This window comes from Solanum tuberosum, unplaced genomic scaffold, assembly GCF_000226075.1.
Source record: "Solanum tuberosum cultivar DM 1-3 516 R44 unplaced genomic scaffold, SolTub_3.0 scf00169, whole genome shotgun sequence".
NCBI lineage: Eukaryota > Viridiplantae > Streptophyta > Magnoliopsida > Solanales > Solanaceae > Solanum > Solanum tuberosum.
In genome coordinates, this window is record NW_006239099.1 from 466,974 (window position 1) to 481,556 (window position 14,583).

General features: G+C 33.3%; 2 protein-coding genes across 8 annotated transcripts in view; both read right to left on the reverse strand.

The window, feature by feature from the left end:
* Positions 1 to 462: 462 nt before the first annotated feature.
* Positions 463 to 9,545, reverse strand: LOC102582765 (peroxidase 40). Of its 7 annotated transcripts, XM_006354250.2 has the most exons (7): positions 9,406 to 9,532; positions 3,665 to 4,016; positions 3,073 to 3,350; positions 2,908 to 2,967; positions 1,838 to 2,826; positions 1,563 to 1,754; positions 463 to 1,132 (listed from the first exon to the last, which is right to left on the reverse strand). In XM_006354250.2, exons 5-7 carry the CDS (start codon positions 2,099 to 2,101, stop codon positions 560 to 562), a joined length of 1,029 nt encoding a protein of 342 aa, XP_006354312.1. In that variant the 5' UTR covers positions 2,102 to 2,826; positions 2,908 to 2,967; positions 3,073 to 3,350; positions 3,665 to 4,016; positions 9,406 to 9,532; the 3' UTR covers positions 463 to 559. The 7 variants fall into 7 exon arrangements, with proteins under 7 accessions (XP_006354312.1, XP_015167271.1, XP_015167270.1 ...); XM_015311785.1 differs by lacking the exons at positions 1,838 to 2,826; positions 3,665 to 4,016 and adding an exon at positions 4,769 to 4,877 and having other exon boundaries at positions 3,257 to 3,350; positions 9,406 to 9,545; XM_015311784.1 differs by lacking the exons at positions 1,838 to 2,826; positions 3,665 to 4,016 and adding an exon at positions 4,769 to 4,877 and having other exon boundaries at positions 2,908 to 2,988; positions 3,257 to 3,350; positions 9,406 to 9,545.
* A 4,246-nt stretch (positions 9,546 to 13,791) lies between these two features.
* LOC102583101 (probable WRKY transcription factor 48) overlaps positions 13,792 to 14,583 on the reverse strand; it is a 2,107-nt gene continuing 1,315 nt past the window's right edge. The window contains exon 3 of the mRNA XM_006354251.2: positions 13,792 to 14,490. Coding sequence (XP_006354313.1) covers positions 14,025 to 14,490 — 466 coding nt within the window. The 3' untranslated portion in view covers positions 13,792 to 14,024. The remainder of the gene's footprint in view (positions 14,491 to 14,583) is intronic.

Here is a 14,583-nt window from a genome sequence, read left to right on the forward strand (position 1 = left end):
ATGTATTTATACATTAAAGACTAGGATTTATTAGGAGAACAACTAATGAACTAACGAATTAATTAGCTTTCTTTATGAATGGACCAGACCCAATTGCTATTTCCAACAATCTTTTATTTCAGTTTCCTTTTCATATTTTAGAATACGCCCCTTTAATTAGTTCGGTAATAAGATTGACTGAGTTAATTTAGTCAAACTCTAATTTGGATCTGGGCAATGTTCCTCCTCGATCTACAACTATGACATAAGATTAAATGGAACACTACTGAACATACACAAATACGGTCATTTAGTTATTTTCACCTCCCGTATGTGAAACTATATATATCACAGTTCAGTTAAGTTAGCTTTTGATTAGTAAAGTATTGATATACTTATTTAAGTTTATAAGTGACATTGGAGCTATTATATAGTCATCCAACTATTTATTAACTTATCTTAAATTTAAATGAAATAAACAAATCAAAATCTAGTGTTTAAAGAGAAGAAATTAACACGCATAGCATATATAGAATGATATCAATAGTAATAGCAACGTTACAAATTGGGCTATCCAACTTTAATTAATAACCCTACAGTTAACGCGAATTTCGCCATTTGTTCCTGTTGGTGGTGGTAAGCTTCCCATTTTGAGCATGGAGTTTTTGAAATCCTCAAGAAACACAGATGGATCGTCTACATAATTCTGCACAATTTCTCTAGTGTTATCATCATCTCCAGTTGCTAGGACTTGATCAGAAACAAGCAAACCTTTTCCTGATAGAAGATTAACGTAGTAGTGATTATCGAACGTTGATGGAGTCATGTCATCAAGATTTGCTAGTGTAGTGTTATTGTTAGCTGAGCACAGTTGTTGCAGTGACTGCAAGAAATCCAAGTTCATCTCTGAATTGCTAACGCCCGCGTTATTGTTGTTTAGCCTGGAGCTAAATGTAGCACATCTAGCCTTCCCAATTGTATGTGCACCTGACAGAGTGACCATATCTTGAAGAGAAAGACCAAGATTTTGAAAGTTGGTAACAAGGGTGGCTATATTTGAGTTTGGTCCTGGGATGTTGTTATTTGCTGCTGTTTTGCTTGCTGTTAAGCTATCCTTTCTCCCCATTTGCACTTGCCATCCCAAGCCTCCTGACTGCAATGCATGCATTAGTCGAAAATTCAAAAAACATTATTTTAAGGGAAAAGATTCAAATATGACATCGAACTTTGAGAAAGCGGTCATTTATGTCATCTGTTAAAAGTTTGGTTCATCTATGTCATTTCCATTTGAGAAAAGACTCATTCATGCCATTATTTGTTAACTGAAAAAAGTTTCGATTTTGCAAAACCATTTTTACTCGTGGTCAATTATGATTTGATCACGTCTTTAATTAAATCATTTTTTAAGAATGTCATTCAATTAACAAATAATGGCATGGATGAATCTTTTCTCAAATGAAAATAGCATAGATGAGCCAAACTTTTAACTGATGGCATAATGAGTCTTTTCTCAAAGTTCGATGGCATATTTGAGCATTTTCTCTTATTTTAACTCAGAGTCATTTTAAAGAAAGAGGATATACCAGGACAACAGAATCTCTAGCAGCAATAGAAAGAATATCAGCACAAGATACAGTTTGGGGACAAGCATATTCTAGATCAGCTTTGATGTTATCAATCACTTCAAAACCCCTTAATGAGTTCAAGTTTGGTCCAGCTGTTTTCTCTCCGCTAAAATTAGGGGTATCGTCCAGGAGTACTGATGCGTCACATCCCTGAAATACATTCAACATAAACATTAAACATGGAAAATATTTACGCACAAAAAAAAAGACAGAAGAAATAATGTGTCACTTGCATTAACGAAACAGTCATGGAAATGAAGACGAAGCAAAGACGCAGCCATTCTGGGGTCTTGGGACACTGCACTTTCCACCCATGAAAAGATAATAGCTTCAGCTTCTGGGCAGCTGTTTAGGTACAAACCAAAACTTAACGTGATGGTGACACCATCAATGCATGTTTTCTCCAACTTGTTTGAAACAACATTTCCGCTAGCAAATGTTACTGAAAACTTGATCAGTAGCATCATGCAGAAAGAAGCTAAGTAGAAGGAAGCCATTAAATTTCAACAGTAACTTAATGAGAAAGTTGTTTTTTTTTAAGTTAACACTGAAAGTTGAGGCCTTAAATAGAGGAATTGTTAACTGCAAACAGAAAAAGGGAAGAGCAGTTGAGAAGAAGACACAGTCCAAGGCTAATGAGTCAAATTGGAAATGAACATTACATGAGAGGTCCCATGGTGTATAACAATCCACCTAATACCAACTGCTCTCAGATCTTGCAACATGTGATTACTGAACAAAATGATTTGCTATTCATTACTTCTTGTTTATGTAACTTATCGGAATTACACTTTGGAGCTAATATTACAAAAATTAACACCAACGAAGGAGAGCTCCAACAGCTAAATCATTGATGTACAATGAAATGAAACCTATGTGTTATGTAGAGAAGTCCTTTGAAGCAGTATGTAATTTGAAACAAAATCTCAGCTAAAAAAGCATCTTTTCATAACCATAACTAGCTGATAATACATACACATTCTCAAGGACAAACCACATGGTCAATTAAAACTATAGTATCTTTTCAGGCTTAAAGAGGTTCCCAATTGACAAAATTGGGATCGTACATCGCATATTCATAATCTGCATCAAGGTCCTCCATTATTCTGCCAAACACAAAATGTTTTGTTCCCATAGTGGTGAACGGCATCAGACCACCAAAAGCTCTAGCAGTTTTGATCCCCATGGCAATCTTTCTGTGAGCCTTGACACTAATTCCAGTCTATACATAACCAAAAAGAAAGAATAAAATACATTCCATGTGTTCTGTCACCAGTATTAGTCGATAGATTTGATTACAAACCTTGCTCCTCTTGAGGAGAATTCCAGCCTCCGTGATGAAGCTAGCTAGGAACCTCACGTTCTGTATTGCAAATATGTTTAACTGTATAAATCAGATAACTCCGTTAGGCCAAACTTACAAGGCAATAAGAATCAATCCAGTACTTGGGAATGTGATATTCAGTACCAATAAACTGACCAGCAAGAGTAACCTTTTTGAAAATTTGACCAGCAGAGAAACTTGATGCTAGTATATTAAATAAGCAATATACGTGCTGGAGGGTGTCTCCACATGCAGATATTTGGGTGCATATACAGATAACTTTTGAAGACATACATGGTCAAAGTGATGCAGAACCAAGAATACCAACCCTGAAACCAGCTTTGCGCAAAACTTCCTCTGTTGTAGTTTCAATCATCCCTTTTAAAGGGCTTGCAAACTCCTGGTTTTCTAAGATCAAGATCCTGCAGATAATAATGAATAGCTTAGAGGTGGACATGGCAGCACCATAGAGAATAGGTTGAGTTACGGCAACAAATTAATGCCATCCATAAGTTTGCTCTTGCCACAGAGAATGAAGATTGAAACAAGGAGTACTAGGAAATAAGCACTTCGACCATACAATTTTAGCACACCTAAACATTTGAAAGTTTGACGGAAGCTGTTGAAACGCCAATGGGTGCAAAATATACAAAAACCACAATGAGACGTATCCTCATACGGAAATGACACTCGCGATACTAAAAGCACGCCAGAAATGCTACCTCATTTCTCATACCATGAATTTACAAGTGTTCCCTGGCCAAAAGGTCATATCTGCTCTGTAAGCATAATCATCTTTCTCTACTTCATCAGGATCAAACTCAAAATATCTGGCTTCTTCCTTCAACTTACCATCCATCCCATCTGATAACGTATCAAAACTCTCATCCAGACCATTCAGTAAACTAGATCTTTCCCAGAACTGAACGTGGAGCCCAACCCAGATGTATCATAAGCCTTTTCTACCCTATCAAGCTTTCTGAAAAAGGAGTTTGAACTTGGACGGTTCCCCATACTATCACCAAAGAGCAGTCTTTCAAAGTCTTCAGTAGACTCAAATGAGTTGGTGCTTTGCTTATCATCAGGGGCTGTGTAGTGACAAGGAAAGTTGAGTCCATTATCATGTGGATAAAAGCAAGAAATTTGCATACTTAAAAAAGTTGATGAAGACCACTGGCAAAGAAGCACATAATTCCACAATAAAAAAAGTATCAAACTAAAGCTAGAGCGTATGAAAGATAAAATTCGTAATGTCAGTTTGGATTGTCCAATATGAAAGGCATACAATTTACCAAGGAACAGTGTGGCCAGTCTATCTTGTTTGTCGATTTCTTGTTATCTTGTTCTTCAGCATTTAAAGATCGTATCATTAGCTTCTGGAATCCTCCTTAAGCTAAGGCAACTTACTAGTCAATTGGAAAGTATGTACCTAAAACCTAGTTATCTCCACACCTCAAATTATCAGTGATTGGAAAAAGGAGGTCACGTCGGAGAAGCTTCACTCATCACATTATATTCAATCAGAAAAAATGCATTGTCCTATAACTCTGTAGACTACAAGCACATACTTCATTTTGAATATCAATTAAAAGTTTTTATCTTTTTGTATTTTAAAAAAATAAAACTAGTATGGAAACCAAAAGTATGCAAGAAATTCAGGGTAACTGAAGACAAAAGATTTTAGAATCACAAGCATGAAAAGAAAATTGGCTCAATAGAAAATCGCTGAATAAAAAAAAGGACTCGAGAAAACTAAAACTTGCACATATTTAGTAACAAAAATTGCAACTTGGCATGATAACTATGGAATTTGATAGAGAATTGAATAAATAGTACCTACCAAAATTTGGAAGTGCAGAAAAGGTCCTGAAAACAAGAGGATGATGACAAGAAGAATGAGATAAGCAAGCATTGGTAGTCCATAACACCCCATATAAGTTTCATCTTGCCTACAATAATGTAAAATCCCTTAACCTCAGAGAATTCATTATTTTGATAAACCATTCAATCTCATCAATTAGCCAACTCCAGCTTGAAACATAGTCAATTGATTGATTCAATTTTTTATGTAACAAATACTTCCAAGCAGTGGTGAAGGTAGAATTTCTCCAAGGGTTTTCAAACGTAAAATATTGTAATTAGAAGAATAATCACACAACACACTATCATAAACCGAACAAACTGTACAGTGATAATCTAAAGCCATTTCTAATATGATCTAGAATTCTAGACACAAAAAAATGGGGCTAAAAGTAATTATTGGACCTTTAGAACATCATTCATTAATTCATTTTGATGCTCGGCCTAAAATGCAGATATTTAGTTATTATTTGCCTTAACATTTTAGTACTTCTAATCGTTGTTTGAGTATTAACTACAGTGATTCGCGTTTAATATTGTATTTTTACTTTGTCGATACATTAGAGATGGATTTTGCAGCAAAATTGGGTGAAAATATTAAAATTACAAAAAGATCAAAGAAGACTCATGATGAAAGACAAAATAATATGACACAAAATGGCTTAATGATTGAAAAGAAGATATTTCAAAGGTAACAAGTGCAAATTGAAATGAATTGAAGCAAGCAGCTTTAAAAAGTGCACTATGAGTTGTCTACGTGGAATCACAATTATTGCTCCCAGTTCGTAACCTTCATCTGGTGCGCCACCAATGCAACGCGGTGGTGCCACGCCCAGTAGTGGTTTCTGAACTTCAATTTACCAAGCAGACCACCAGTAGACGCGCCACCCATAATGCCCAAAAAATTTCCTATTCTGATTTAGATTTTTGATTTGGTTTTTAAAACCTAGATTTTTTTTGTACTATATGGACCCGTTTGGCCATAGATTTCCCAAGTAATATTCGGGGAAAAATTTGGCAAATAATGTTTGTCCATACAATTTGCCATTATTTGACAAATACTTTTGGCAAATATCCCAAATTCCCAAATACTAGTTTTTTCTAGTATTTGGGCCAAATTTCATTATTTGGTATCTTTTAAAAATTGAAATTTTACACCAAACTTTTATCTTTTACAAAAACACCCTCTATAGTAGTTGTTTGCGTTATATTACATAACCTTTTTACATGAACACCAAAGTAGTGATGAAATATTTAGTGAATATGAAAGTGATGATATGATTGTTGATGAAAATGATGAACAATCGACACAGGGTAACAAAGTCATGTGTTTTATCTACTTCACGATGTATGGAATGATGCTTGTTGCACTCACTCCAAACTACCACATTGCTTCATTGTCATGGACACCACTTGTTATTTTTTGCAACGAAGATCCAATTGACTTGTAATACAAACTTATGATTAGTTTTGATAGTTTTTAAAACTTATGGTATAAATCATATATTTCTAAAAATGTGAAATATGTTTCTCAAATACTATGGCCAAACAAATGGTGAAATTTCACCCAAATTTTCACCCAAATAATATTTGCCAAGAATATTTGGAAATCTATGGTCAAACGCTAGCTATAAATATATTCTAAACTGTACATACTAAACACAGTTTTTAGACAACCTTTGACCTTGGGAGAGCTAAGAGTTGCCATGGAGGCCAAAGTTTATTGGGTTTCAATTGTACTTTCACTATGGTGGACCGCCCTTCATAAAGCACCTTTGGGCAGTAGCTACTATCGGGATCCATTTCGAGATCAATTTGATAATGAAACTCTTTAAGCAATGATCTTAATTCTTATCTATGTCATTTCTCTTGACGTTATACAAAAGACAACAATCAAAAACCACTTAACCTCTTGACCTCTTCTCTAAAACAAAACGTCACATGGACAAATCGATTAAAGTGAAAACGAGGAGGAAATGCTTATTTACAGTTATTGTAGTACGATTTTTCATTTCCCGATTGGCCTTTCAATAAGTTTTCTTCTCCCTACTATTAGTCATTGTGAGATTTATTGTTTTGCTTCCATGTCTATATGGAATTAACTTCTCATTTTTTCCTTTCAAGATTGTTACTATTTGAATATTGATTTCAAGTAATTAGTTTATTATATTGATTTATTTATTTGATCATGAGCTTAATTATTCGATTGTTTGGCCGACTATTTAATGAATTGAACTTGAAAGTGAGAGTTCAAAATTGCAAAAAGATTAAATAGGACATATTCTTAACGTTTGGCATCGAGGAGAGGATATGCACTTAGGATAGACATATACCTAAGTTGCTTTACTTGGTTAATTTACCAAAGTTGAAATGCATTCAAGTTAAGGCTCACAACCATGACATATAGGTGTGAAACTAATTCGAACAAGTGATTATTAAAGACTCAAAGGATTCTTATTTGTAATATTAACCTTGTTAATGAGTAAATTAGATAACGTGATTGTTAGATAGCTCATAACCCAAGATCGATTTCATCTCATTGATAACATAAAGAATTGTTCTTTCCTGGTTAGAGTTCATTATTTGCTTTCCTTTATTTTTAGTTAGTTTATAATTATATAGTGTTATTTCATGTTTCGATAATTAGAATTAATTTAGTTTAGTAAACTCTAAACGAGTTTTAGGCTAAAGACACTTAAACTATGACTCAAACCTATAATACATCCCTGTGTTATTATACTAAACAAAATACATCTCTTGACTAATTTAAAAGTTGCAACAATTACCCTTCTGTTTAGTTTCTGTCAAAAACTAACCGCCCCCACCTCGAATATCCCTATTCTATTCTTCCCTTTCGTCTTCAACAATCTTTTCTTTTCTTCTGAAAAAGCCTAGAGCTTTTGGATAGAGAAACCATATACTTAACTCTTTACACCATTACCAATTGAAGAGCTATAGCTTTGTCACATATTGTATTCTACGCTATATATAGTTGTGCTTCACAAATAAAAGCAAAAAATCAAGTCCATATTTTTTCTCTATCCAGCAGTGTTTCAATTGGTTAATGTGATTGACGAGTGACATTAATTAATTTTAGTTCTCTTCATCTTCTTCATCTTGAAAGAGATAAGCTTATTTTCTAAAGGAACTACAAATAACCAAACAATACCAAAGATCTTCTAAGCTAGTGTTAAAATGCCTTTGACCTGTTTGGTAAAATGATCCAAAGAAATTGAAAGTATTGGTATGACACGAATTAATATAAAATTCACTAATTGTTTCCGTCATAAATCATCGTAATTTGTGTTGATTAAAAGGTATGGTAGTATTAAAAGAAAAAAAAAAAAATAAGCTGAACAGTATATATGTTTTAAATAGGAGACAAAAGAAATACTACTCCATCTTTTACCTTTTTATTACACCTCAGTGATTCTACCCTGTGCATAATGAGTATTTATGTGATGAATTTTCTTCAGTCGTTAATGCTTTTTACATGTGACCGAAGAAGGTGAAAGATGGTTGGACAGGAGGGACACAAATTGAGAAATTAAAGGAGAAAATGATGTGGTTCGTGTGTATGTCGTTAGTTTTTGACAGAAACTAAACAGAAGGATGATTGTTGCAACTTTTGAATTAGTTTAGCTATGTTTTTCTGTTTACTATAGTAACACAAGTATGTACTTTAGGTATGAATCATATTTAAGGCACAACCACATATACATTTGGGATGAACACATATCAGAAGAAAATACTATTTAAATCCTTATTTTTGTGTATGGATGAATAAATCCTTATTTCTGTGTATGGATGAATCAATGATTCCTATTCATCCATCATATTCTAGACATCATTAACTAGCTCCCAAAATGCAGGAAACTTTAATGTAAAATGAAAGAGCTTCAACACCAACAGCAAATCTTTGTACATCCAACACCCTCTATTTACTAGAGGTTTATTGAAAGCACTGGCGCATTAGAGCGACATTATGTGTAAAGTATAACAATTTTATATCAGATTTGCATATAAAAAACAAACTAGGTGTGTGCAGAGGCGTATCTAGGAGGGGGTCACCGGGTTCACGTGAACCCATGCTCCCCTCCTGAAATCATATATAGTAGCGTTATATTTTTTAAAAAAATATTTAAATATAGATATGTGAACCCACACTTGAAGTATTATACCGTGCGATTATGTTGGGTGCACCTCTCTAAGTGAGGTTAGAAATTTGAATCTTTTAGTTATCTTGTTTTATTTTTCTTTTTAAAATTGGGCAATGTCTCTCTAAGTGGTTTGGATAGGTAAAAATAACTTTAGACCTACAATTTTAAAATTTTAATAATTTTTAGTGATAAGAATCTGAATGTTAAATCGATCAAATTTATATCTTAGATTCACCTTTTTGTAATAGTGCACCCATCATCTCAAAATCCTGGATACGCCTCTGGGTGTGTGTGCTATGCGTATTCTGAAGATTTTGGGAAAATATCAAAAATGTTGGAGCTAAGTTCGAAAGATATTCTGGTTTCAGAGTAAATGTTTGAAGAAATTAAAGAAAAATAGAAGAAAAATAAACTTTAATTTTGCGTAAACAGGGAAGAAGGGGCAAAAGGGTGGTACCTCGGCGGCGGCGAAGCGGATGTGGAAGAAGGTGGGTAGTCTCCGGGAAGGATGTATTTCTAACAGTTGGATCAAAATCCTGATAAGTGTTCACTATAGCCCAATTAGGTTTTTCAGCTGGGCTTATTAACCCAAATAGGTTGTCAAAAAGGCATTTGAGATTTTAGGGAAAACTAGGTAGTTAGACGAGTTAAAATAATATAATCTCTAAAAATTTCTATCATTTGAATTAATTATAAAATACCCCTTTTTTCTTTTGTTTCTTAACATTCGGATGTATCACTTCACCTCTATTAATTAGATACATTATAAATTTGTTTGTGTACAATGTATCTGATACAAATGTTATTGTTGATACATAATCCAAATTATTTCAACCTAAATCAGTATGAATATGGATTATAGTTATGTATCTGATACATAACATATGTATTTGATATATAACTTATGTATCGTTTGCTATGTACGGAGGAAAGAGCAATGTATTCACGAGTTCTGAAGAATTCAAAATTATTGTAATTTGGGAAACCTTCGGGATATGATGTAATTAACGTCCAAATTTTTGGGGTTTCTATACTTTATACGAGATTTATGGTCCAAAACCTTTACTCTTTGAAAAAGCTACCTAATTGCACAAACATTCAAACAATAAATTTTAATTCACTCTATAGTTATTACAAATTGTCTTACTAATTAATAGTTGTGTACCAAATTTTATGTCAGATACACCACTCCTTCAGATTTCAAATAAGATATATGTATCAAAGATACTATATATATATATCTTTGAACCAAATACAAAAGGAGAGAGGTGAGCGAGAGAGTCGATATATCCGAAATACATGCAAATCACACTATAGATACATTTTGATATACAAATACATAGGGAGAGAGATGAATGAGAGAGTTAGTGTATCTCAAATATATACATGTGAATCATGCTTGAATACAATGTATACATAACAAATAACACCTAATTAGACCCACACAGGGGTGGACCTACAGTGGTTCAAGTGGGTTCATATGAACCCACTTCGTTGAAAAATAACACTGTATATATATGTATATTTAATCAGTTTTAAAAATTTTATATGTATATATTAAATTTTGAACCCACTAACACAAGTTTGAAGCTTAGCCTAGTGGTTGAGGGGGGTTCAATTTTCCCAGCCAACCCGTACAAATAATATTAGGTATATTTTTATATCTTGAACCCAATTCGTGAAAATCCTGGGTCCGCCACTGGACCCACATATATATATATATATCAGAAATATGTGTATCTGAGTGTGCCAAATATATGTATTTGGCATAGTAAAACTCTAAACTAATGAATTTTGTGTTGTTTGCTCTCATTCTTTACTTAACATTTAAGTCTAACATTGGTTATGCTAAAAAAAGTTTTAGAAATCATTTGTTAATTTTGTGTAATCACTTCCTACTCAAGTGATTAGAATTTATAGTTGCATTCCCCATGAAATCGTCAAAATTTAGGATCTTCTTTAATTTACTGTAAGTCATTTTAAAGGGATCTCCTTTTGACTAATTTGTATATTTTACATGAAAACGATTCAATAAACTTTTCTTTTTCCACGCACCAATCTAGAAATAAACATTGAACTAAATTAATAATGAAACATAGGTACAGGAAAATGCCACTAACGTGATATAAGAATAATAAAAAAAATGGACAAAATACATTAATATACAGCTACAATGAATATTTCAATGTAGTGTACTGGCAGAGAATATTTAAAAATTTATGTCCCTTTACAGTGAAATCCAATTATTTTTGTTGAATTCTGATTCCTTATGTGGATTGAATTTTTAAGCTAGCTTTTCCATCGCATTCTACATGATTTTTTTGTTTGGTTGTAAGATCACTATCTAATGGTTTCCTTATTAAGAAAAAGTAATTAAAGTAACTACTTAATTTTGACTAAATTAAACCTACTAAAAATGTTTACAAATTAAACGTATGTGTGTGACTTTAATTATTGATCCATGTCAATTACTTGATAGAAATGGTGATGCTTCATATTTATCTTATTCTTTTGGATTCACTGATAAAAAAAATTTGAATCAAAATGAAACATGCAACTATATTGATCAAGAAGATAGAAATCAATTTAATTTTAATAATAATTAATTACAAGCACAATGTGTGCGCTTGTTTGTAGGATTTCGCGCTAAAAGTATGCATCATCAACCTTCAAAATATCTTTTTGATCCTCGAAAGTCATCTAGAACCTTATAAACACAAATTAATAGTGCAAATTTATCATAAAATATGTTTTGAAGCCAATGTAATTGTCGAATTTCCAAAAGAAGGAGAACTCCTTTAGGCCAAAAATTAAATTTTTATCTAAATACCCGAATCACAACCTAAGGTCTCGGGACTCTAACCAACCACCATACTAGATCAAACTCAACATTTCAAACTCAATGGAACTGATAGAATCACCATCCGAGGCTCGGATCCCAAAAAGTTGACGAGACTCGAATGTTTGGCAACGTTAAATTATTTGCATAATCAGCCACTTATTTGAACTCAGACAAAAGTGAATATATTATTATATGGCATTAATTATGGGAAAGGTCTTTCTCTAAAAGGTTCTTTTTACGTTCTTTCCAATATGAGAACATTTCTGATTATTTGATTTTAAGACTATAAAAATGACATGTAACTAAGTATAGCAGCATTAATTAGTCATTTTTTGTTGTTTAATTATTGTGATGTGATGATTTGGTGTTGATAAATTATGTGATGTTTCCTCTTCTAATTAAAACCCTTCCCCGATCTTGACATAACACATGATATGACAGAAATAGTAACATGCACATAATTTTGTATTTGCTTTAAATAAACAAATAAAAAATCTCATTGAAGAATTAAGCTCCATATATATATATATATATATATACTGATTTTCCACCGGAATTCATATTGGAGTCCGACTAAATTTGGATCGCGCACAACAGAGCTCATTTGGAGGTGACGCTCCCAACATGATTTTTTCCATACTCAAAGCTCAAGCTCGAGACCTTCGATTAAGGGTGAATTAGTAGTCTCACTACTGCACCATAACCCATGTTGGTTAAGCTCTCTATATATATAATATGGAAGGATGGGGAATATAATAAATAGGAAGGTATAGAAGGTGTGGAGTTTGGTGAGTAGGCATATATCAAAGTTGGAATCAGAATAGTGTAGGCAAGAAATGATGCTTGGCTAGAAGTGGCATATGGTATTGAATTGAAGTGGACATTTCAAGCAAAAAGAGTGTCAGACATGGCTGTAGTAAGTACATTTACTTGAACTATATGCATTTAAAATCTTTAACAAAATCTGACGCCATGCTCCTACTTAGTACTCATCATCATATATATACATATATACACCCTTGCCCTTTCCCCTCCTCCTACTCATGAAAGCTCCTTGAGATTTACCTTAAAATGGAACATTGAGCCATCAAACACACACATCACCCTCTACACCTACATACATAATCAACTCATCATCATCAATGGAATTGATACTCTCACATATAGCTCTCTTCTACCTATATATAGAGTTTATCAACAAAACTAGCTCGCTACGTACATACCATCAAGAGGTGTGGTGGGAACGGGATGGATGAGGTCCGTTCACCCTTAACCAAAAGGTTCATGTTTGATTAACTCTTAGAATGGAAAAACCTAATGGGTAGCTATGAATCTGGATTAGTCGGGTCAGTTTATTTCAAATACTTGACCCTTATACCATAAAAAAAAGGTAATATCTCAAAAAGTTAGTAGTGTGGCAACCTTAAAGATCATATGTAGGATATAGTTAAGGTCATATCTTGGTGGCTAGGCTACCTTAGTGGAGAGCTAGAAATTGATTTATATTATACTTATAGATAAGAGAACAACTAGCTAGCTGCTAGTATGATAATTTGATTAGCCTAACTCTTAGATATAATTAATAAGAAATTAATGAACAATTTGTGGTTTAAAATTGTCTCTTATTTTCCCCAGGGAGAGGTTAAAGTTAAGAAGGTATAAAGGATGGATTTCACCCAAGAAGAGAAGATGGTATATTCCAAATAAAGCAAAGCTAAGAACAATTTATGGTTATGGCTTCCTTCTTACCCTGCATTTATATACATTTCGATCGAATTAATCAACTCGGATGAATGAGAAAACCCTAAACGTCCAATATATTCCGCTGATGTCAAGAACAAATGCACATGCATGCAATTCCAGTAATTTTAATGGTACAGAAATTATATCCCATCCCTAAAAAAGAAACGAAATAAACGAATATACAAATCAAATATGAAGAGCCAGAATGTTAAAAAACTAAGAAATATAAGTAATTAACAAGTACTGAAAGAATCCTGCTACTATATATTATACATGAAAAAGCTAGCTAATTACCCCATAAAACAAAAAGAAGTTCATAGCTATGGTTGATTAATAAGCTAGTCATTGTACAACATTAATTAATTAGGGGAAATTAAAAGTTTCTTATAATTAATTAATTGTTGATGGGGGGCTAGGCAGGGTTCCTATCTAAATTAAGATTCATCAGTTAAATAAACTAACATACCAATTGATAATGATCTCATTCTCTCCTACTGATTTTGTTTTGGGTCTGTTGGCCTCATTTGGGATGGCACCATATCCTGCAGAAGCCCATGATCTCTAGCCAAAGACGATGAAGTTGATGGCGATAACATTCCTTCTTGGGATGAATTAGTAGTTGAAAACAATGACGAATCAGTAGTAAAACTGTTTATAGGTGGTAATGTTGGTGTCTGAAAGTAGGTTGATTGTTGTGGTTGAACTTGATAATTGAATTCTGGGAAAAACAAAGACGAATTACTAGCAACACCACCAAGACCAACACCAAGACCACCAATGGAGCCACCACTATAGCCAGTGGTTTCTGGAAAAAAGCCAATGCTGCCACGTGGTGTAACGGGGCATGGATGTGTGTGAACACCTTCATAAGTTGTAACAACTATTGATGGATCTTCAGAAGACCTTTCCACTCTCTTCTTCACACCACATGTTGCAGTAGTGCAACGATAGTAACTCCTTCATTATTCAACAACAAAATCAAATTGTTTGACTAGTATTAGAAAATATAAAATCTAAAAGTAAAAAAAAAAAAAAAAAAAAAAATTCCTT

What these genes read in the sequence shown, in the direction of transcription:
- LOC102582765 (XM_015311784.1), bottom strand. Translation starts at nt 4,872, where the DNA reads ATGAAACTTATATGGGGTGTTATGGACTACCAATGCTTGCTTATCTCA. An exon ending in TTCTCCTCAAGAGGAGCAAG is followed by an intron (nt 1,755 to 2,907) that starts GTTTGTAATCAA and finishes AATGTATTTCAG; the next exon opens with GGATGTGACGCATCAGTACT. An exon ending in CTAGAGATTCTGTTGTCCTG is followed by an intron (nt 1,133 to 1,562) that starts GTATATCCTCTT and finishes CATGCATTGCAG; the next exon opens with TCAGGAGGCTTGGGATGGCA.